At 43.2% G+C, this 25,409-nt stretch overlaps 1 protein-coding gene across 6 annotated transcripts in view; it reads right to left on the bottom strand.

Moving 5' to 3' along the window:
• Positions 1 to 22,935, bottom strand: part of ASPH (aspartate beta-hydroxylase) — a 675,802-nt gene extending 652,867 nt beyond the window's left edge. For 2 of the 6 annotated variants that reach the window (XM_085605545.1, XM_085605551.1), the window contains exon 1: positions 22,670 to 22,935. In XM_085605545.1, coding sequence (XP_085461671.1) covers positions 22,670 to 22,718 — 49 coding nt within the window. In that variant the 5' untranslated portion in view covers positions 22,719 to 22,935. The remainder of the gene's footprint in view (positions 1 to 22,669) is intronic. The other 4 variants (XM_085605546.1, XM_085605548.1, XM_085605552.1 and 1 more) reach the window with 4 other exon arrangements.
• Positions 22,936 to 25,409: the final 2,474 nt, after the last annotated feature.

Here is a 25,409-nt window from a genome sequence, read left to right as displayed (position 1 = left end):
ACTGAGGTGATAGATTCATGGAGACGTGAAAGAGTTATTTGGGAGAAGGACTGCTTCTGGGCAGGCTAGTGTATTTAAAAAATTTTAGCGTTCCAACTCGTGTCACGTGCCTATTGTATTTATGCAATTGATGGTGCTTTTGCATGGCCAGTAATGCTGGGAAAGAATCGTCACATTTCCCTTTATGCTCTCAGCAGAAACAACGATTTAAACTCGAACTTTAGCACTTAATTTCAGTTTGGAAAACGCGAACCTGAGTTTTCCATAATGAGACCACCATCTAACTTACACGTTACAAATATAATATACTGTTAATCAACCTGCTTTTTAATTCCATTTACATACTGAGCTGTTTAAAGGTCGCCTTGGTTAACATACATCTATAATGCTTTTTGGGGTGGGGGGGGGGGGGGGGGGGGAGTTAGTTGATGGAGGAGGTTATTGTGGTGGAGGTTATTGAGGTGCACAACTACAGCTTTAAAAATATCCGTAAATATTCAAATATGTTGTCTGCAACAGGGCCTTCAGGAACCACATTTCTGGAAAAAAGACAGAGCGAGCCACAGAGACCTCTGCCACGCAGTCTCATGATGACGGCTCGAATATCTTGGCCTCGTCGCGTCTAGGAAAGAAAGCATTGGCAAAGCCAATAGGTCTCGGTTTAGCTATGCTGTACATGCTTTTATGAAGCTTCCTTCAGCCTAGCTAGTTTGATAGCCTGGCAGGCTGAGGCAACAACCGTTACTGACGCTTGCAGATGCAAGGTCAGCGTAAGCACCAAAGCGGATAACCGCATTAACCTAAAAGATAGATAAGAAACATGAGGGACAAAGAGTTGGTAAGTACGACGACCGGTGGCAGGAGGGAGACTGGAAAAAAAGCTGCTGGAGAGGCGAAACTGTCACAGGAAGCCTGGACATGAAACAAAGGAGGGGTATCTCAGTGCACCCACAATAGTTAAACATGCATGGCAACCCTTCCCAAACCAAGCGAGAGGATACCGTACCTGGGACTTAGATCCTGTTTCCTCTGCTAGAATCTTTACTGACTTAATTGCACGAAAAACACTGATCGACTTGAATAAGTGAAGGCCGAGAAAGGTAATTAGAAAGCCAGTTTAATGGGATTGACAGACTAAAGAGTTGTCCTGGGAGTGGCTCAGTTGCGGTTTCTCTCTCAATAAAGTATGTTATTGGTTAGCAAAAAAAAAGCCCTTGCCTCAAAAAGCTACGAGCACCACTCACCGGAACGAACCACCCACTGTTGCCTCGGAAGTAAATGTGCTGCAGATTTTGTAAGTAACTGACCAGCCCACTCTGAAGTTATCGCTCAACTGTATTTGGACGTGTGTTTGGTATAACGTGGAATCTGTGTAGTCTGTTCTTGGGAAAACAGCAGACCTCAAGTGTTTCATATCCAGGCGTAGGTAGCGGATTTTTTTGGGAGACTAACAGTCTGGGACAATCGGAAAAGCACCGGGCAAGCAGGCACGGGTTGAGAGGGACGAAGCAACAGCGGGAAGAGGGATTGGAGGACGAGGCAATTCAGTTGGATGTGATGCAAAAAGACCTAAATGTGGTGACCAAACCTATATACCTCTAGCAGACTACAGAAGGAGAAATCCTATAAAAGGACGGATTCCCATCACTCACCAGTGGTGACATGCATCATCGTTGTTTTGTGATTCTAACAGCTTATCTAGACCCGTGGATATCAGTGTGTATTTAGCTAGTCGTTGGGGAGTATAGCCATGCCAGGTCTTAAAAATATTCCCTAAGACCCAACATATGTCGTAGTTTTTTCATGTTTTAAAGATGAACTAGAGTTTCTGTTCATGCCAGGACAAGAATAAACTCATTTTCGAGTTAGGGGATATTAGGTTAACCGCTTGCATTAAATGTCTTATATTACAGGCAATGCACGGGTCCTTGTGCAAAGAAGCTGTAACTCCTGAAATCTACACTCTAAACAAGTATGATGGCTCACCACGTTACAATGGGTTTGAAGAGGCCAAAGTTTCAGGTTTTTAGGAGAGTGCATAGGTATTCACAGAGTGGGATTCTGGCGGCCGGGCAAACTGTGTGTAAAGGGGAAAACCCACGTATGGATGAGAAGATCCAGGAAAGCTCTGTTTAAAAACGTGGTTCATTTGCGAAATTGACTCGTGTCAGGTTTCGTAACATGCACTTGGCACAGAAAAATATATCTTTAACTGTACAGCTAGATACGGCATTAACTAGTCTGAATTAACTTGTGTGAAATCAGATATATATTTTTAATTTCCTATATTTAGCATGGCATGTTAACAAAGTCCTCTTTTTAAACCATAAATGTGATCAGCCTAGTCGTCCTCTGGTGAAGCCGTGATCTACAATTAAATACACAATTGTGAAACATTACCTATGAGGATATTGTTGCTAGAAATTACGCTACATGCCAGTATTCTTTTAATTAACTTGTTTTCATCTTTATATTTTCTGTTATAGCGCCCAACACAGAGAGACACAAAATATTATTCCAAGATTACTGAGCGAACAAGATTACTGAGCGAACAATGACATTCTGGCTCTTTTGAACACCTGTGCTGTAGCCGAGGACGTATAGGTGACAAGTTCATGACCAATACATGATAAAGAAATCAATTTTGACGAATCGAATCTTTGAATAATATTGCTGTGAGCTTTAATGTCTCTGGGTTTCCACCCTACCTTGTTCCATCCCTTTCCATGGACCTTTCATCTCACCTTACAGTTTGTTTTTGTGCGTAAGCGACTCCCGGGATTCACAGTGGGTGGATGTGCGGTCTTTCGTCCGTTCAATGTGGAGCAATTAACTGGAAGATGCATTTTTATTTGTTCCCAAAATACAAAGGGGGCCCCTGGTGCAAGGCTCCGCTCTGTCATGAGGGCGGTCTGCACTTATAGCACAGTAGAGATCAGCACATACCCTTTCTATTCATCACGTCTAAAATGGGAAGGCAACATGTGCTGCATTGCCCTACTACCAGCTGGAAAATGTCATCACTGGTACTGAACACTGAAAGCCACCTTTCTCTTAGGTCAACCAAGTGCAGCTGTCCCTAGTGCTTTTGTTTGCATCCTACTAGCAGGTTTCTTCTTTCTCAGTGAAAGGTTTCGATGTTGGGCTCGTATTCTTAACATTATTCTTTCATTATTTAAGTTTATATTTTCAGATCATCTCTTTTCATAATGTCGCATTTCACACGTTGCACCAATGAGTCCCGTGGAAGATTTTTTCCTTGAATGGTGGTACGTGGAAGTTGGTTGTGGCTCCCGAATATTTGTACCTCACCACCAATGAGAGTTGAGAGTGAGCCAAAGCAAGTTGTCAGAGCACATTCCCCATGGTTGACTTGACTTCTACGATCCCGAATCTACATGCCTCAGGCATTAGGGAGTGCATATGCCTACAACTTCTAATCCCATTTACTAATTTGCACCAACTCTGGCATTTGCTTTGTATTTCCAGTTATTGTGCAGCATGCCAATTTGCGCACCAATCCATGCAAGGGGAAACAAGCATTGGCATAGCCAATAGGTCTCGTCAAGTGTTTAGCCATGCAACTCTTGAAGTTGTTGCACCAAGGATATTGTGCTGGATAACTAAACACTTATAAGGTCCCAAAGGCGAAACCTATTGGCTATGCCAAAGCTTTTTCTATGTTGGTTGCGTCATTGGAGTCATCCTCTCTGCGATTCTATGGGGCAAGACAGGGGTCTTGCATGGAGAGGGAGGATGTCAGAGTCTGGCCCAGTTGGACTGCTAGGCACCCTCCTTTATATCATTGTAACTAAGGTGACAAGTGAAGGTCACGTTATATAGCCATGCAGTGTGGAACTATTTTAGGGTCCCATGTGGGCCAGCATTACTTTAAGTACCGCCAGAGGCTGGCAAAGCGAGCAGAGCGAGGTGCAGGTGAGGAAAACGAAGTCCCGCGCGCTTGCCCTCAGCGTTTACTGCAGCCCGTGCGTGCTGACGCACTGTTGGTTTGCACGCGCCCATTGGCTCACCTTTCCATAAGCCGATGACATGGTTGGATCTTCCTGTCCTTAAGTCACATAATTTGGGTTGCCCTATAACACAATCTTTTTCTGTAGACGTGACACACAAAGCTGAGAAGGCTGGAAAAGGGAAACGTGCGAGCCCATCGTGGATTTTCCTGCTTGACTGCTCCATAAACTATACTCCACCCTGGTGCTGTTGGCACAGGTCAGGGCCTAATATAAGAAAAAAAGTGTTCTGAGCGCAGCCGTACCACGTTTGCTGCCACCGGGTGGTTATTATACACCAACACCCTATTAAAAGGAGTTAAATCAAGCTCTGTGAGATACAGCTATGTCTGTAGAAATATCAAAACAAAGCAGACATGTATGGTTTTTATTTCTGCGCCAAAAGTATCCTGAAAACAGGAAGTAAACATCTCGGGTCACAAAGTTAAAATGCAGCCAACCAGCAGTCCACGGTAACGGCTGCACGTCTCTCTACACGTGTTAAGCTCATGCCAGGGATCGTGTTTAGGAATGTCCCCGGATGTATCCTCTCCACACACCTTTCATTCACTCCTACACGACGAAGACAGGGTCTGTGCTCCCTTGAGTAGGATGCACTCCGTGAACCCACGATCATTTCAAGCGGTCAGCGGGGACTTTGCTAAGAAAAAACGAGGTTGCATCACTTTGTTACATTCAGTGTTGCTGCATGGCCGCAAAGTATTAAAAAAAAAAACCTGAGCAGAACTGGTAAAATCTCCACAGTTAGGTGACATTTCAGGTAGGGCACAGGCATAGACTAAGCACATAAGGGCTAAAGTTCGTCTCCCTCATCATGGCAGAGCGTTGTTGAATTCCTCATGAACAGAGAGCTTTCTATGTTAATTTTACCCCCGACAGTCATCATGGCCTGAACCACTCACGAATATTTAACAAGGGGTTCTCCGGATTTTTCCTCAGCGGTCAAAGACTAACAAAAACAGGTATATATATATATATATATCTCGCAGAAACTGATAAGAGAGTGGAACAGCGCGATATGTATGAAAATTGAGAACAAAAAGCTACGAAGTACAGTAAAATGAAATATTAAAACAAATACCAAATAATTCCAGCGTGAAATATGGGAGTGACTGAACCATAAAATCGTGCAACTACCCCAACAAGCATTGGCCACGCGGCCGAGAAAGTGACACGGCCGCGCGGCGAAAGTGATCGCGATCAACGAAGGAAAGACAGATGGTGGCTGCGCGCGTGCACACAAGCTTTAGGCCACCAAAAGCCTGTGGCAGCACTTGGAAAACCCACCTACTAAATGTCTTGCAGGGCAGCGCATGCGCTGGCTCAGGCGATACCTAAAAATAGCAGAGTGGCAAAAGAATGAAGTATTCCATTTTAGCTCCCATAGAAAATTTTACACTCGCCGACAGTGGAAACTGCTGAACAGATTTACTCCAAACACGGCATGAAAGTAGGACTTCACTCCGAACGCCTATTTTTGTTGGTTTGGGGAAAATCTGTGCACTAGTTTTTGAAATAGAAGCGATTTTAAAAAGTTGCTGAGTGGGCTTTAAAGAGTTAACACTTCTGAGTAGCTGTCATTTGGGATTCATGAATTCAAACATTTAAAAACCAGGAATCTGATATGAGATGCAGGAATCTTATCTGCATCATTCCTTTCCTATCCACGGTACTAGAGTTGGTGCAGATGTGAACGTTTGTAATCGGTTGGTCACAATGCCTGAACACCCATGGCCAGTTGGTCACAGGGCTGGCCAGGGTCCACACCTTGTGGCCAACCACTGCATGCCTCAAGGCCAACCCAAAAGGCCTTGCACAGCTGCTGCTGACTGCCCGAGTTGGGTTATGTCCGACACACAGGTTACCCAGTTACTTGAGGGACTGGGTAAAGTAAATCAAAAAAGAAGCAAGATGCCACTTGGGCACAATTGAACCCATTTTTTTTTATATTCCGAGAATGGCCAGACCAGTAGGCCGTACTCTGTCAGCTCCATTTCTTGGAAGGCCAAACAATGCTTTAACAAAAGGACAGTGCAACAGTTTTCAAAAGGGAACCTGTTACTGTGCACAATATGGAACTGATAGTTGCCAGTTGACCCCCGGTGACCAGAGTGAATGCTTTTGCATTGCAGATTCCAAAAATAAATATATGAAGCCGTGTGAATCTGCAAAAGAAACAAACACTGGCAAAGTCAATAGGTCTACCCTTTGGCGTTGATAATCAAGACTCATGACTTTGCCAAGCTTTATGCCGATGCAAAACAGCATTGTGGAAAAGAAAAAAAATAGACTGTTCCACAATGGCAGACAACCGTTTTGGACCTTCAAATAGAAAAAGAAAAAAAAGATATATTAGTGCACAATTGTATTTAAGATAAAGGAAGAAAACAGGTGGGCAACAGAGGCAGGTTGGGATGTAAGGTGTGAAGCAGCACATGGGGAGAGTGTTTGAACAAAAAGAAAAAATGTATAGTCTGAATAAGCAAGCAGTGGAAGGGCATAGTAAGGGGTGCGACAAACACAAGTAGAGGAAAATTAGACGCACACTGCTAACTAATAACAAGCAAGCAATCGAGTGACAATGAAGCCAACCAATGGTAAGCAATGGGTGGACTCTATGCCCACTCTAAGACAATAGGTCTCGTAAGAGACTTCACATATGCAGTTTTAGGCAAGATCTGAAAAGTAGAGGCGCAGACTCTTTAGTCGTTGTATATTGTGGACAATAAGTAGTTTTTTTATTCAAACTTGTGTCCTGGGGAGAAGGTGCGAGATGTTAAAGGGAGCAGGTGTACACGGTCACACATTTCGTCCCGTACACAAGAGGAAATTACATTATGTTTTGCAGAACACTTCTCAAGTTGATTACAAGAAAATTTGAGAATTCTAGACATTCAAATTTGTCAGACTCTTTTAAAAAGATGAGACTTCAAAAAAAATGGTGAAGAAAATGTACCTGATGATACTAGAAGAAACAACAAGGGATTGAAGAATTTGTTTCAAGATATGTTGCATTCGGTCTTAATCAGAGGCAATGAACATAAATGGCTTCTCTATGAATATGAAATGTAACACAATGCATTTAGATTACCTGAAGTGCGAAGAGATAGTTTGCGCTACATAAATTCTCACTTACTCCATGTATAATTATATTAATAACCAGGTTTTAAGTAGCAAAAGATACAATTCAATTGCTGTTTGGCACTTAAAAGCTGTTAATCACTGCCCAATTAAATGGTGCTTATGTTATCGACTTCACAAGACAAAGCATTTGAATTAGCCCTTAAAGGATTCATACGAATGCCTTACAAATTGCATACAAATGGTTTGTGGATGGTGCATAATCCAATTGAATAGGTTACCAGTATTCAAACTTGTGCCACGTAGGCTACTCAAGGACCTCAGCAATAAATACATTAACCCACTGAGCTAAGACCAGGTTTAAAAACCGAAACCTGCAGGTGATACACGGACATCCGAATTCTCTTAGGAATACTGTCTTGAGACCTGCTGAATACACAGATCTCTGAAGCCAGAGCCACAGCCCTCCTTTTAGCTATTTCACCAGCGGAAACTAGTCCTGCAGATAAGTAGATAAAATACCCAATGGATTTGAGTTTGACTGTCGTAGTCTGAGGACAACACGATAGTGACGAGATCAAATCTGGCTGTGGCCAACTTAATCTTTTTTTCTAAGGTCAATAAAAGGAGTACCACTGAGCTGGTTAACAACAGTAAAGAAATAGAGTTAAATAGCATATAGGTGTGCGCACACCCACGTATTTACTAAGGGCGACAAGGATGCTGCACAATACTGTGCCAAAACGGGTGGGGATCAAAGTCTAGATTTTGCATTAAAACAAACGTGGCAACTATATGCTACGTTTCGCCCCTGGCAGCGCCTTTCTTCTTCACACTTTAAAAACCACAAACCTGCACAGTTAAAAGAAAATTTAAAACAAAATGTAAAAAAAAAAAAAGAAGTGCACAGACTTTTGAATGCTTTCATAATCCGTTTAAAACCCGGTAATTATGTGGTCATGTAACTTGGAATTCTATTCAATCGCTTTATGTTAGTGCAAAGGGAGGTTTTCTTAACTGTGAGACTTACTGCCAAGAAGAGCAGAGGGAAACTGTTTGGAGTGAGCATTATACCATACACAGATGAACAGTGTTTACGAAGGGCCGACAGCAGACGGTCACCATCCAAGCACAATGTAACTTGTTACCGGTCACAAAAGTGGAAAGAAAGTGTCGGAAGACTAAATAAAGCAGCTGTAACAATCATTTGCAATGCTAATAGGTCTGACTTTAAAGTCATTGTATATGGTAACCATTACAAGTAAATAGCATGGACATGTATATGTATTTGTGTGGAAGCAAATACATTTAGGATAATCAGGTGCACTGCCAACCAGACCTAAAAACTCCATGCACGTACCTACCTCCTCCCATCTGTAGGGATGCCAGAGATAAATACCATGAATTATCCAGTTTAGACAGAGGTGTGTGTGTGTAATATATATATATATATATATATATATATATATATATTCACTGAAAAAACCATAGGTTTCACACACGTTATAGTTAGGAATTAGCATTTAAAAAACCTTGCAAATTCAGTGAAAAAACCATAGGTTTCACACATGTTATAGTTAGCTGGACATTTCACTCGTGAAAAACCAATGAAATTCCCCCGTTATAGTTAGTGCAGGCAACTATAACTCACGCGACCGCAATCCTCTGCTGATGACGTCAGATATTACATCACTGTATTTAGACACTTATTTACCCATGTCTTCTTCCATTAATCTTTAGCTATACATATATTACAAATATTTATTTTTCAGAAAGACACATATGTCATCAGTGATGTAATATCTCACATCATCAGCAGAGGATTGCGGTCGCGTGAGTTATAGTTGCCTGCACTAACTATAACGGGGGAATTTCATTGGTTTTTCACGAGTGAAATGTCCAGCTAACTATAACATGTGTGAAACCTATGGTTTTTTCAGTGAATTTGCAAGGTTTTTTAAATGCTAATTCCTAACTATAACGTGTGTGAAACCTATGGTTTTTTCAGTGAATTTCAAAGGTTTTTTAAATGCAATTTTTTTTTTTTTTTTTTGAGATTTGTTAAAAAATAATATCCAACCTATGTATAAAAAAAAAATGTACTATATCCTGCATTATGGAATGGTTAATTTTGTAAAAATTAATGTTAACATATAGTTGTACATCACAGTTATCTTCTACAACCCTTGAAACTTTGAATTTTTTTTTTAATGGATTTTTTGCCGTGCGCGTACGGTAAGCTGACGCTACGCGCTCCGTACATCATAAGTACGGTGCGCTTACGTGATACGTACGTGACGTACGTACGCGTACTTCTTCGGCAACGCGTACACGCATGCGCGTTGCGCGGAACCAACGTCGCGGTTACGCGGGTGCGTGTAATGCGCATGCACGAGTGCGTCCTACGTACGCGCTCTGTAAGCGCATGTTTACGTCACGTTTGCGCATGCGTACTTGTTTACGAGCGCGTAGCGTAAGCTTACGGAGCGCGCACGGTAGGTCATGTGATCCAGAAAGAACACTTTTCATTGGTTTAAACTACTTTCAGTTCCAGAAACTACCAACACCACACCCATTCCCCTCATTACTGCTCGAGATCCCCTAGGAGAAGGAGCTGAATTGACATTGAGATACAATGGCAGAGCAGCAGTCCTCTTCTGAGAGTGAGCCTAGCAGCACCATCATCAGACTGAGAAGGAAGAAACAAAAGAATTCTTGTGTGGGAGTATTTTACTTTTCCAGAGGGGCAGAAAAAGGTGAATGCTCCATTGGTCACTTGCACACTTTGTGACCGTGTTTTATCTAGAGGAAATCCAAGGAAGAAGTATTCCTTTGGAAATCACTCTATGATGAGACACATTAGAGAAACATCCCAGGACCTTTGCTCGACATACTGAAGAAAACTCTTCAGTAAGTCACCGGAGCCCAACCTCAGAAGCTCAGCCGAGTACATCATCGGCAGCTCAGCTGAGCCCTTCCTCTGAGGTGGGAGCATCACCTTCTTCAGCTCCTCTGGACATTAACCCTCGATTTCGGAGGGTTTCAATGAGGTGTACAACGTGTTGTGGTCTTATTGTTTTTGGGGAGACCAGTGTTTCCCTTATTAACAATAAGATAGACCAGCACGTTTGTAGACGTTCATAATATTCCCATTCTTTCTTTCCTCTATCCCTGTATTAACACAACGGCTCTTTTAAGAGCCAACCTTACCTCACAATTTTTTTTTTAATCTCTCCTTTTTGCAAAAAAAATTTTGCCGTGCGCGTACGGTACGCGTAGTCGCGGAATCGTTACGCGAAGTTCGCGGAATTTTTCAGTTTACGTCATGCGCGTACGCTACGCGCATTCTGCGATTTTTCGAAAAAAAATTACAATAAATTTTTGCCCTTGGGGGTCCTTCTGGGACCCCCTGACAAAGGCTAGGGGGTCAGGAACTGTCCACCCTGCCCCCTTTTCACGTTCTCCACCTTTGTTTTTCACCCCCTCAGAGTGCGAGAGACAAAATGGCGGCCGACACTTCCTGGTTTTGACCGATTCGAATGTTTACTAAGATCTAACAACCAATCAGAATCGCGCACGGCGGCGTGCGCGTACGGTAAGCCTACGGTACGCGCTCGGAGCGCGCCTATAGATGTATATATTGATTTAAATGCTATTTTCTCAGGAAATACTGAACAGATTTACACGAGACCTTCAAAAGGCACATCCCTGACCTGAGGGCTACCTCTCTGCCAAATTTCAAGTAATTCTGTTCAGCCGTTCGGGCTGAAGCTCGGACTACAGGTCCTATGGAAAAATGCGTTTTGGGACCCCCCCTTTTTCTCAGCCCCCGCTTGACGAATCCCCCCCCCCCCCCCGAGACTTTCACGGAAGGAGCGGAGCACCCCACCTATTTTGAGAATTTCGCGAGGATTCGTCAATTGGCGCCAAAGTTGTTCCAAATAGAATGTTGCGGATTTCCTATGGAAACACGGTCCTAACTATAACAATCTACTGGCGACCACCAGTAGTGTGTGTGTGTATATATATATATATATATATATATATATATATATATATATATATATATATATATATATATATATATACACACACACACACACACAGTGGCAGCTCCTCTGCTAAGGTGGAGGAGCGTCGCCCCAATGAACAAAAGGAAAAACAACATGATAATAACCATCGTTATTATCATGTTATTTTTCCTATAGTAGTCAGTGTCTCTCGGACGGGGCTACACAGAGCAGGGGAGGAGTGCTGTGCACTCCCAAAGTGCGCATAAACTGTTTGGCCGGCCCTCTTGGGTCGACCAAACAGTTCATGCGCACTTTGTGCATGCTCCTGCCAGGCTGCATTACACAGCCTGGTCAGGAACATGCACAGGTTCCCTGTTGCAGTCGGAGCGCTCAGACCAATCACAACTGTGATTGGTTCAGAGGAGCCAGTCAGCGGGGTGCTTCCTGTTACCGGGAGTCTGCAGGAAATTGACTTGGAAGATGCAGGAGAGGCGGCAGCCAGACGGGCCGGCCATTCCAGGTAAGTGTTTTTTCTTTTCCCATCCTTCGGCCCACCACCACCCAGGACCAGCAGCAGCCACTACTGTGTGTATACACCAAAAAAACTTAACAATACATAAAAGGAGGTTTAGACAGTTTAGAAGTGCTGTGTGCGCCCCTGAAATTTCAAGCTCTGGCAGCCGGATAAATAAAGAAAATCATTACAGCTGTGTGGAAAGAAAGCATGTTTTTGTGGAAGCGCACAACTTCTACCCATTCAAAACATGTACGCCTAACATGTGGACTCTACAAAAGGGCCCTCCTTAATGTATAAATAACGCTATGCTGAATCTGTACGATGAGCCACAGAATCGCAATTCCTTAATCAATTCCTGGGGATGGAACTTTAGCAGACTCGATCCACTTGCTTTGACCCTTTAAGCTTCCATGCAAAAACACTTTCTCAATGTGCTACAGACAGTGTATGGCATGGACGCTCGGAAACCCTTTACGTTTTCAAAAGAGCTAAGCTTCACATCCCACTACACACTGCCAGACATCAAACACACTCATGCTAAGGAACCCTTCTAGTGGACCCAGCAACGTTTTTTTGGGGTGGACAGCAAAAAGCTAACCTAGTATTCCACGATTACATCCAAAGAGAACAAGCATTGGCATAGCCAATAGGTCTCGCCTTTGGGACCTTATAAGTGTTTAGCCATGCAACAGTTGCATAACTAAATACTTATAAGGTCCCAAAAGCAAGACCTATTGGCTATGCAAAGCGGCCGCGAAAGTGAAAGTAATTGCGGTAAAGAGAGGTGCGCGCGCCCGCGCACATGCACAGTAGCTCTAGGCTGGCCTGGTAGCACTTTTTGGACCCCTCTCAATAAGTCTCGCCAGACCAGCGCATGCGCTGGGTCAGGCAAGACATAAAAAAAAAAAATAAAAAAAAAGAGTGAACCGCCCAGGGACAGAAATGATCTAGGTTTATAGGTTTATAGTATCCTTGGTTTTAAATGGAGGTAGTTATAAAATCTGAACACGACTAGACACCTTACATTGGCGTGACAGGCCAGTCAGCAAACATTCCTCAATGGAATAACAAAGAAAGCGCACAAACCCATGGCTAGGTCATTTTCCAGACCTTGGACACAGCTTCATGAACTTCAAACGCAACTCAATTTGGCTACAAAGATCACAAAAGGGTACATTTGACAGTCAAAATGTCTGGCTCACCATGCTGAATCACAACTGAGAAGCACAAACTGTAGGTGCGTGTTGTATTGCAGGTAGTGAATAAAAATGGGGGGGGGGGGGGGAGAATGTATCCCCAAAGGCAACATTGTTAACTAAATGTACATTGTCACTGAAAGCAACAAAGGACAATAAGAAAGCCTACGAAAAATGTTGGTAATCACTAGCATTCGAATTTTTTTTTTTTTTTTTACAAACCAGGTTAGTGATTTTATCAATATTCGAAAATTGTACGCATGTCACTGCAGGCAGGGAGAACCCGCTTAACACCCCAGCCTCAGAAAGTACAAGAGAATCGGAACAACCTACTGAAGAGGTGGACTAAGACTGAACAAACTTGAGAACTACCAGTTCAGTGCCATGCTGCTGTCCAGGTAAAAACAATGGAAGAAGGGCCAGTCTCTTGTCACAGCATGGTTTCTGTTTTTTACCCTGACATGTCATTTACTGCTAAGAATGCAAGTGGAATTGTCTGGGAGAAAATTCTAGATAGGCCAAAAGATGCCTCTTTATGTAAAATAGAGCAAGGGTCTCTGGGACACAAGAACAGTACTGGGCTTGCATGCGGGCGCAAGGACAAATGGGTAACATGATGCAGACAGATCTGCTCCTGTGCTGACAGGGCAGCAACTAACCAGTCTCTTGTTTTCTGACCCTTCCTTACATATGCAGGTGCAGCCAGTATGCTTAGGGCTACTACCCAACTAGGGCTCACCCAACTGGTGCTTGTTCTCATATGGGATCTTGGGCAGCAAGCTTGCCAAAAAAAGAATGTACGGTTACTGCTCATATCATCAATTATTCTCCTTTTGGCTTCATTTTACTTATTCAACACCATCTCTGCCTGGCGCATCACTGCCATATGGATTACTTGACTGTCTCTGGTTAACCCCCTCCTTTTCTGTGTACACACATGGAGCATCCCGCTGCCCTTTTAGACAGTACGGTGCTGTGTAGCTGCGTATATGATTTTAGTCCTTATAAAAGTTACGATTTGGGCATTCTTATGTATGCTCAATCTTCACACCGCCAGGGGCTGAGACCCATAACACAATACCTGCACCTCAGTGAATATGCACTACATAAAACTATTTCCTATATAAGCTGATAACCAAAATCACCCATCCCTACACGGTATGGGTTGTTAATAATGCTGCCCCCACAAAGAGTGGAAAACGAATGTGCTGCTCTCACCTTTAGAAGGCAAAAAGTGAGCACGCCTATAGCTCAGAGACGGAGAAAATACCAGTGATCCGAAAAATCTAAACAGGCTATTCCAGAGTTCAAGCATTTCTGGAATGCAAATTAGAACTGCTCACTGAACTTCATGACCACGAAATAGCGAAGTCATCACAATTACATTTTGCCGTTTTTGTGATGCAACGAACCACACACAATGCAATTACAGCCAATTGCATGAATTTGATTGGCACATCACAGCTTCTGTTTTACTGCTCTCTTATTGGCATATATAAACAGAAACAATTGTTCCTGTGGAAAATATAGTTAATAAATTCAAGTAAACACAATGGCAGTGAAACAAGGGGTTAGCTGGATGTCCAAAGGAGAAGAAAAACCATATACCACTCAATGTTTGGTAAAAACGACGGTTATTTACATATATGACCTTCAAATATAGGTAAATAAAAACAGTGCACGGTGTCCCCAGTGAACATGAATGTCAGGTGTTTTTGGATTCTGTTGAGGTATACCACGAGCTCCTGGAAATCAGTCTATGTCCCTTCGCAGGTACAGCCTTTCCCCTGACCTTTCCATATAGCTATGTAGCTGTCTTGGCCCCCACAAGGATGCATTTTTTCCATTGTTTTTTAGATGTCCCTACATCATTCGGTCCTGAACAGACCCTTTATTGTAAAGGGGGTCGAAACGCCGTTGACATAACTTAAAGCGAACCATTCGCCAGCCCCTATTATTAAATAAGGAGGCTGTGTTCATTGTTCTTGATGGTCGACTTCTCTATTGTTGGAAACCAATTGTCTATTTCACAATAGGTCACTATTTTTGTAGGTTCCATGTTCATTGGGGACACCTTGCACTGATTTTTTTGTACCTATATTTGAAGGATAGATAGAGATATATATATATATATATATATATATATATATATATATATATATATATATCCGTTGTCATTACCAAACATTGAGTGGTATATGGTTTTGCTTCTCCTTTGGACATCCATCTAACCCCTTGTTTCACTGCCATTGTGCTTACTTTCATTTATTAACTATATTTTCCACAGGAACTATTGTTTCTGTTTATATAATACTTACCCTGGTTCCTTGTGAGTAGGGTTTCCCTTGTCCCCTTTACACGGCCCATATTGGCATAGCCACGACAAAACACAACCAGAAGTACATAAAGGGGAGTATGGCTATATTTTATATGGAACCTCAATTTAATGGCGTCTTAATCACACTTTGCAATGTTGGAGCCCTCTGCCTTTCATTCATTCTGCTCTTGGTTAGTCTCGTGTTTTGCAGTATAGTAAATGTTGTTATGCACCCCAAAGGCACCCGTTTTGTGTGTCGAGTGAGAGGTATGAAAGGCTGAACCTGCTATGCCAGGATTTTAACTTCTGAACTGCAGGTTAGATATAGCCTACATAACAGCTAATGAACTCATTGTGCTGTCTTCAAGCTGTACGGGTTTCAATATCGGGGCACTTAGCGTACCTGTTCACAAGCTCTAGCATGAAGCATGGTCATCTGTGGCTTTGAACTGCAGGTGTGGTAGCACTGCTACTCCGAGATGAGCTCTCCTTAACACGACCAACACAATCAAACAAAGCTTTAGAACTGTGACCTCTGGGGTGTGCAGCGATGGCCCTGAATAAGGCAAGCTACCTACAACGGCCACCGGTTATTTGCAGTCACTGTTTGCTCATCTGGGTCACGGTGTAATGGAAAGCAAACATGAATTTGTATAGTGGAATCTGCCAACACATGCTGCTTCCAAATCCTCGCACCAGGATCACAGCCAGGAAGTGCTCATTACTCGTGCAAATATTCATTATTCACAGAAAAAAAATAAAAGAAAATGAGTTAGAGCTTTCTCCCAGAGGCATCAAGACGCGGTGCAAGGACCAGAGAATTACTGATCAACTGTTTTCAGCCACGACACTATTGAGTTTAAACACTGACAAAAGATAAAACTGAACGAGAACGCAAAGAAGAAAAAAAAAGTCAAAAAAGGAAGGATGGCAAGATGCCCCCCAGGCATGTGCAGCTTAAATATCTGCACACCGCTTACTTCACCCTCTCCAAGATTGTAGCATAGTGTAGGATCCCTTTGCCACATTGCTTCCAATGGAGCTCAAATGAAGGTCATTTCTTCCATGTAGTTTTGGACTATCCTGCGATTGTAATATACTGGACATCGATACTTACCACTGTCTCAAATGCTAGGTAGACCACCATGCATGGACTACTAGGGATCTTGGAGGCACCTGTGGAGAACGTGCTCTAGGTGGAATTGGTACTATGGTTGCCAAAAAAGACAGTGCCAGGCACCAGAAATATGCAACTGTGCGTGATTGAGTGCCATTGAGAGAGGCACGATATTTGAAGAACCAAGTTTCAAGGCTAAGGGTTGTCCCATAAGTGCATGAAGATCTGGGGCAGTGGTGGAACAATTTTGGCATCCCAAATAACTAACATTTATGTTGCTTGTAGGGGAGTACTAGTATGAAACATTCGGTTTCGTACATTCGGTTTCGTACATGCTCTCTTCCTGGTGTGCTGTGTAACACTGGAGTTTCCACTTTATAAAATACATTTTTTTTTAAATAACATATATATCCAAAAAAAAATGTTAATGTGATTGCAACAAATCTAAGCCTTCGGAAAAGCAGCAGAAGAATGAATAAAGATACCTGAATATGTCAATAATAGAGGCCCCCAGCAAGCATGAATAGTGACAGGTAGCTTGTACCCACTATACCTTCGGAAAAGCAGCAGAAGAATGAATAAAGATACCTGAATATGTCAATAATAAAGGCCCCCAGCAAGCATGAATAGTGACAGGTAGCTTGTACCCACTATAACTTAAGACACCCCACTGTCGGAGGCTCTTCTAGAAGAAAGGGACGGACTAGGGGCCAGATGTACATATAACTGGTCTCAAACACTGGTTGCAATCAGTATTTTTGCGGAGACCTATGTACTAATAATTTGCAAATTACTGAGTCACAGTGGGGCTCAATTTGACCTACCCCATGAATATTAAGGAGGTAGTTCACAAATTGTGACCCACTAGGAATCACAGTTATCACTGGTGTGCTGAGGTCAGCAGACCTCAATGACAAATTGTTTTTTTAAGTAAAGGGATGGTTTTTCTTGAAATGTAACCCGGTTTCCTTAATGGAAAATGAGATGCATTTAAACAAAAGAATGAAAAGTGTAAAAAAAAAAATATATATATATTTTTTTTGTTTACAGGAGTAGGCAGTGGTTCATTAGACAACAGCCTCCTTATGTTTTTTTACAACATTCACACAGGGAAAGTGGTTCTTTGGGGACCCCTTTCTGTTTGCGAATGGAAGGCCACCCATGAAATGTTGACAAAACATTAATACATACCACTAAGATTCTGTATTTGGAAGAAACGCCCTAAACACACCCACTCGAAATAGCGAGCTGGTATTGAGTGGGAAACCAAAATTGGGATTCGTTAAAGTGCTATTGAATCGCATGTTGGGTTTGATACGTTAGAAAAGCCGGTTTGCATCTACAGATAGCTCGATTCTGCGAATCAAGCTGTTTGGGACTGCAAAAAGGCTTTGTAAATCCGGCACTGGGTCCTTAATTAGGCTTCAGACCCTGTTCAGGAGGAGAAGGAGCTACATGGCTACCACTGTGGGAGTTTGAGGTCTTTTTGTCACTGCTGACCTGGGGGTCGGTCTTACTATAGCCCTACAAACTGAGCAAAGCACAACCCCTTTCCACACTTGACTCTCAGGAGTAGCGAGGCAAGTAGTCATAGGTTTCTCAGGGCGATTAGTAAGGGGGTACTCAAGCATCAATACCACTACCGTAAAAGCGCAATAAGATCAATGCCCAGCCCTGTGCTTTTCTTCATAGAAAAGGAAAGTCCTTTATTGTACAGAAAACATAATTTCACTACATGTTCAACAATGCATGAACAACCGATTTAATGGTGCGAGTCTGTGTGCTTTCAGGGGCCTCTAACGAATAATTGTGTTAGCCATCCTTCTGTCTCTTCATGAGCTCCCCCTTCTTTGGGTGCCCCCCTCTTGCAGGTTCAGAGTTCTAGGTAAGATCTATAGGTGCTGCTTATGCTCCCCCACCTCATTTGGTCTTAGCGCTCAGTCTCTCGGGCCTACGCCTGCTCAGTCTCTCACCTAGCTCGATGAAGGGCTGCGTTTGGCCTACCTGCCACAGCGGGGTCTCACCTGTAGCAGAAATCTTCCCAAGCGGCACACTGCAGTGTTCCAGAAAGCTGCCTGGCAGCCAGCCATGCAGTGTGTCACTCTGAGGGTCATGCCAGGATCGGAGGCTTCCGTCTGTGGCCTTATTCCAGTCAGCGGGCTGGTGGTCGTGGTTCACTCTGTCAATTCGGTGGCTATTCACAGCATGGTTCACCTATATTTTGGTGAGTACTTGGCACTTCTTGTGTGCGACGGCCACACACCTACAGAGGATTCTTCGGTGCGGCAGACATCAAGCACTATTATTTTTTTTTGCATGCAGTGCCTCAACAGGACAACCTCGATTCTTCTCCAGGGGCACTTCTCTAGTCACAGTCTTCCAAATTGGTCCTAAATCTATAGCAGACTTGGGCAGTGTTGTGGTTATGCATTCCAACTACAAGGCCCACGGGCCACCAACAGGCACTTCCTGCTTAAGTTGGGCCCACCACTCGGACACAGCTCCAGGTGCGTTTATAGATGCACATGGATAAGTGACTCCCATTAGCACTGGCTCAGCCGGCAGTACTGCGATCCCTTCAGTGCTCTTGCTTAGCAAGTCTCTGCTGGACAGACCCTACACCACAGTAAGTTACAGCCGTCTCATCCACGAACAGTTCCTTCTGAGGGGTTAGCACTTCCTTCTCTTGCTCACATGCAGGATGTCTTGGTGCCCAGGACAGTTCAGTTCATTAATTCCTCCTTCAGTCCGGACTCCAGGCGATGTTCCCTTGCCTCTTGGGAGTTGGCTGTCAATGCAACACCAACCCTTGGGCTTCGTAGTAGTCACCACGTACTCTGCTGAGTAGCCAGTCCTCGGCAGAAGAGATTACACAACGAACAACAATGGGGCTTAAGCTCCCATCTTTATACCGATTTTTCAGATGGTGAAAGTATTACAGTTCTGCTTCCTTGGAACCACTTTAGGTTGGTTCCCCTTTCATGTGCCCAGGCCATGCCACCTTCCACATCTGGCCTTTGTCTGCGTTGCTGCTCTGCCTAGTAGAGTCTCGAGGTGGAGTTCCCACCACAGAAGTACAAAGAGGCATGAGCATGCTGCACACAACTATTAACAATCCATCCCCACAAAGATCAGGAACCGTAATAAGAGTTCTGTGCCCATTTAAAGGACGCCTTTCCTCAACAACAGATACTGCAGGACTCATCCTGCATCCCCTGGCATCTACTTAACGGCAGCTAGTCATTTACAGCCCAAAGTATTGGTAAGGACCCTGGCATTTCTTAGGACAGCCTGTATCCGCTTTCCACACCACTGACTGCTGCTCCTCCCTCCTTCCAGGAGATGCCAGCAATATCAATACGCTGACAGGGGAGCTTTTTCTCCATCTTGTACTCGGTCTTGGCTTTAGGCTTCTAAACGGGAACATGTGGGCCGTTATCACTTGTGCATAGCACACTATTAGTCCTAGCACACATTCATATGTGCATCGCGCAAGTTATGTCAGGCTCAGGATCCTAGGTTCAAAGTGAGCAGAGAGCTTTGTACATGGGCCAGTATGCGTACATTCAAGTCTCACAGGTAAAAAAGGTGTTACTATAATTAACACAGTATGCTGTCACCACTGAGCTCCGAGCATGGAAACCCACGACATGGACAGTAGCTTTCTGTCACTAAGTGTGCGCTTAGTGCGCCCACTCCTGGTTCCGCCCAAGGACCAGAAACAATCATTGACAAAGAGGGACTAAGGTGCACATGAGACTAGTAAGCTGCACGATCAAAAACTAGGATCACAGGTTTAAGCTGTTCGGGGATGCAGACAGCAGTCACAACTGTAAATCATGCAGAGGACATTCTCATCTCAACATCAAGTAACAAGTAGAGTGAGAAATATTTAAGTTAGACATTGAGCAATTCTGTTAATGAGAATTGATAATTAGGAGGATATGGTGCTGCCCTGTTCTCTCTGCTGATTTTCAAATACAGAGTTAAAGAGGCATTATCACAGTTACAAGTTTAACTGTTTCGTTTAACCCTTATTTTACTTTGTATATACACCGAATTTATGTTTGTTGTCTCTGTATGGTATTTAGTACATAAACGCTCAGTTTCATAAAGATAAACTAATCTTCCTAGGTTATCCACATAGAGTTTGATTTCAATTTTAAAAATTAAATTGGCCTCTTGGTAGATTTGAATTGGCAGGCATACTCAATTATAGAACAGCTCAGAAAGACACCATTCTGGAGTGACACACTTGGGAGTAATAACTTACTCACAGGTTGCTCTATATACCTCAAATAATCACAGCTAACGACTATAGGCTCTCTCAGCAAAATGTCTGTGCTACTTTAACTAACGGGAAAGTTTGCCTTATCCTGCTAGAATTGGTCATCCCTATTCTAAATAGTTGAACTGCACAAAACGCTCAAGTGCCAGTTAGCTAAAAGCAAAGAAAGGCAACGTGACTGAGGACAGCAATGAGAGCAACAAATTGGAACCATCTGTTCCCCTCCCCTTTAAGAACTGACACGTGAACATAGTAGCCCAAGCAGTGGAAGGGTGAATTTCCGCCTCTGGGCCCAACCTGTTTACAAAGCATGGCCTCTCTCTCTCCTAACATTTTTACACTCCACAGGATTACACTCTCGCACGTGAACCGTCTCACGGAGTCAAATACATGCGCATGTTATCCATTCCTGACGAAACAAACGCGAACTAATGGGTTATTTGGAACCGGACAGGAGGCAATTGAAGATTTCTGGGACAGGCCCAAACCATGCAAGATATCTCAATGTGTGCTATTGCATCAATCAGATTGCGATGCGCTCACCGAACCCTGTTTTTTTTCCTTCTTTGCAATCTGATACTTAATAGGCCTACCTACATGTACAATAGGAAAAGACAGCACTACTACATGTAAGAATACAAAGAAAAAGCATCACACGCGACGCACAGGACACCCCCACAACTTGATATTCGTATAGGCAGCCACAAAAATTTACAATTTCAATACTTTTTCAAGCATGAAGCCAAATATTCTCTCTCTCCCTCGTCTCCATGCAAGCTTTAATAAAAGCAGCCTTGAGCGAAGTGACTCATTCAAAGCTAGTAAAAATGTTCCCAGGCTATTCAGCGTTCTAGCTAACAATGCCTTTCAATTAATGTGACTGCCATGTTTTCGAATGAGTTGTCGAAAACATTTGACCGCTGAAATGATCTACTGTGGACACATAACTGTTTTAAATATGGCACAGTCGACGAATGAAAGCAATCCCAGGCGGGTCTGCTTCATCTAACAAGCTTTCCGGTAATTCCTGTACAACTCCCAGCCCCCAGGCCTACCCTGCTCAATGCAGAGGGCTCCTGCCCTACTTTGCCTGGTGATGCACTAATCCCTTCACAATTTCATTTGTACTAATCACAGCAAATGCCACCGTTCTACCACAACTCGCAAGTGCGACTTTAAACGTTCAAAAATGTACAAACTGTGGAGTTGATAAGAAAAAAAAGTATCAGGTGACATGCGTCTGAATACATACGAAAAAGAAGAAAGGTGGGAGCATATACACTACATGTAGGCCTAAGTAGCAGATAATATTCACCCCCTAACGTGATTATTAAGGAAACGTGGATAGATAATGTTCAAAATACTGATTTGTCCAAGCGCAGTAAACTACCAGTGCAAATAATAATAATTTAACTATTGAGAGAAAGATAAGTTCAGATGGTGTGTTTTAAGGGAGAAATAAGCAGATGGGCAAAGAGCACGTTCGAGGTGAATTGTGCAACTTACTACAAATTGGCTAAACAGCCTATGAGTATGCTGTGCAGCCTTCTACGATTAGCGTATTGTGGTCCTTTAGAGAGATTTATGAGAGGACAGAAGGAGGAAAGGTGAAATGTTCTCTAGCAGAGGGCGGTAAAGATTCACAGAGGGATATGTACATACGTTTATGGGCTACACACTGATGGAGCATAGTGGCAGCATCATGCGCTTCGCCACGCCCCCAAAATACCTCAAATAAAACTCTCTTGGTGTAGCACGACTACAAAAAGGAGAGTATACTACTGGCAAAGGGTTTCAATAGGCAGAGTACCAATTGTCTAAGACACAAACGCAACGCAGAGAGGGCAAACGCGATACATGACGCATGGCATGGATACACAGGGCATGGCTTAGGGTCAAGCAGTAAGACACTGTCGAGTTACAGTACGGCAAGGAAGATTACATAAAGCACTCGTTCAGTACAGCCCAGCGCAAAACCATAGCGCCACACACACACGGGGAGCAGATATAGGCACACGTAGAAAACAGGAGTGCATGGTAGGGTACACATACGCAAGAATAAGCATGGGCACCTGCTAATGCATATGTGTCTATCACACGGGTACCGACCTCGCTTGACCCCGGGGTTCTTGCCCCTGTTGTTCGGTCTAGAAGGCATGGTCTGCTTTTCTCGCTTGTTCCTCTGCTTTGTGGGATCTGTAGTCGGTGCCACCTTTATGCTGCCTGTGGGGGTCTCGTAGCGTGGTGGACAGTCTTAATGGATATGTGGAAAGGAATACACCGTGCCTATGCTGCGCCCCTTACTGCTCCTTCCCTCTGGGTTACTGCCAGGTACGGTGGTTGGCACTCCTCTTCTGCGCATGCTCAGTCTTGTCACGCCGCTCCCAATCCAAGGTGGAGGCAATCCTCCTACCGCCCCTTTCCAGGACTGGGTAGCTTCGCCACGCAGCAAGGACTCCTATCTCCGCCCCCAACTGACCGCGACCAATCGGGAGAGATAGTGGGTCTGGGACGTAGTCCGTGCAGGCAAGTAAGTTCAGGCTTTGAAAGCCCTGTGCTGCCTGTCAGAACAGTGAGCCATCTGTGATTGGTCAACTATTCTCCCTCGCCCACCTTCTTCTCTCCATTCTCTTTCTCCATTGTGTTTATTTTCTTCCCAGACGCCGAAGCTCCAGAGAACCTTTTGAACGTGGCACAATGAAACCGCGCAGCCTCTCGCGAGGTTTCAATGAGCTTTGGGAGGGGGCGAGAGGCGTAAAATCCCCAGTTTCAAAAGGAGAGCGCTAAGAGCTGGTTTCTCTGGGAAATTGTAGTTACCCCCCCCCCCCCATGTGTATTAAGTAAGCACTCTGCCAACACTTGTATTGCTGCCGTATTTTATATAACTAATACTATTCATACTTGGGGGCACTGAAGCGCTTGGGCAGATAGCTGCGTTTTGTATGTTGTGTGGGTGGGAATGTGTTGGCTTTCCTCTTTGATCCTATGTGGGAAGTGTTTCAATGTCGTGCGTTATGACTCCAACAGTGCGGGTTATTCTGTTAGGCGACACACCACTTGGCAGTGTGGTCGATCAGGATGTTTAAAAAAAATAGACGCGCAGTTTGTTTTCAGTAAGCTGGCAGCTTGGAACAGCTCTGCATCTGCAGAAGTTCTAAAGGGACTTCAGTGCTTGGTTAAACAAATGCAGAACAATAACATACAGTGGCGCAACTAGACCTGAACCGCGGGGGCAGGGGAGTGAAGGGCGAGAATGAGGAGTGAGTTGTCTGAATGCAGGGTGCATTCCCAGACACTTGGAAGTAACTCAGCGTGCTATTGACGGCGGCATATAGTTTAAGATATAAGTTAAAATATTGTTATTATGCAAGACTTTAAGTGGGATGAAAAAACTGGGGAGTGTAGGAAGCTGGGTTTCTGTTGCAGTACCCCCCCCCCCCCCACACACTTTTTGCTAGATTTCTGATGCACTTAGACTTGATATGCCCTGGGTACCTGCCAATCAGGTTCCCAGGGCCTGTGTTCTTTCCCAAAACTGTAACTTTGTACCCCCTAAGCAAAATCCAATGGTCCAGCACCCAAATAGCAACAGATATTAAACATTTGTTATGACATAAATAATTGTCAACAGTTCGTCTTTCAAATAAAAACCATGGACTTTCAGCAGAGATGATTCTTTTCCTTTTTGATCCTTTATTCAGAAATTTTCTTTCAACATGTTAAAACAGACCATAGCCAACGCGTTTCATCCTCGCGGACTTCTTCAGGGCTATAAACAATACATATATGTACATAAAATTAATATACACTATTTACACAAAATTTTTCTTTTTATATTACACTATATACAATTCAAACAATCATAGCATCTTATTAAGTAAAAATAAATATAAACATGAATGTACAAACCATAGTGGTTCGAGGTTCCCAATTCTTTATGATTAAAACAATGAATTGACAGTTCTTTTAACATGAAAGAATAAAGCAAAAGTACTCAAAACTCATTCCTTCCTTTTGCCCATTTCCAGTACATCTCCTATGGGATCATAATCACTCTGCTGAATTCCAAATTACAAGAGAGGAACAATTATATATACTATTCCTTGAACATTTCATTTGTTTACAATTCCGTATGCGTTTCACATGAATATATACTGTCATGTTGGAGCATCTCAAGACCCTTGGCTAAAATAGAAAAAAGGTATCAATTCCATCAGGCTTACCATTAAGTAGTAGCTTTGTTTTTCTGTGGTCTGTGCTCTATCGTTACGATTGCGGGTAGTCTAATTGTTGTGTACGTTTTTGCGATATCTATCAAAGAAAATATTTCATTTTTTTAAATTTTTTTAAATTTTATAAGATGTGAAATATGTATACAGACTTGTAGAGTTATTTGTAAAAGGATAATAAAGTAATAATGTTAGGACACAGGGATTTATGCTATTTTTTACTTTCTAAGTTGCCAATTTCGAAAGGATTTGCATATCCCTACCTGACAGAGTGCTCTGGCGATTGGAAAATTCAGTTCCTTATATTTTCCCGGTTCGTTGGGTTAGTCAAAGTCCGCCATTCCTCAGTCAGTGAGTATCTATTTTAAAGTAAATAACATAGAGTATGTTGCTACCCCCATCCATGGTAATCATAGGCCAGTATACATATATTTCTTTATTTCTCCCTAGTTTTCCCCTTCTTCTTTTTATCTCTTTTCTGTCCCAGGTCTTTATATAGATATGATTTAAACGTGCTCAAAAGGACTGTAGGGATTCAATACTAATACAACCCTCACTTCTAAAATGGATATTTCTCCTCAATTCCATAACACACAAATGTTTTAGCTACAAATAGAAGC

Source organism: Triturus cristatus, chromosome 5_1 (assembly GCF_964204655.1).
Source record: "Triturus cristatus chromosome 5_1, aTriCri1.1, whole genome shotgun sequence".
NCBI classification, from domain to species: domain Eukaryota; kingdom Metazoa; phylum Chordata; class Amphibia; order Caudata; family Salamandridae; genus Triturus; species Triturus cristatus.
This window is presented reverse-complemented; position numbering and strand designations above follow the sequence as displayed.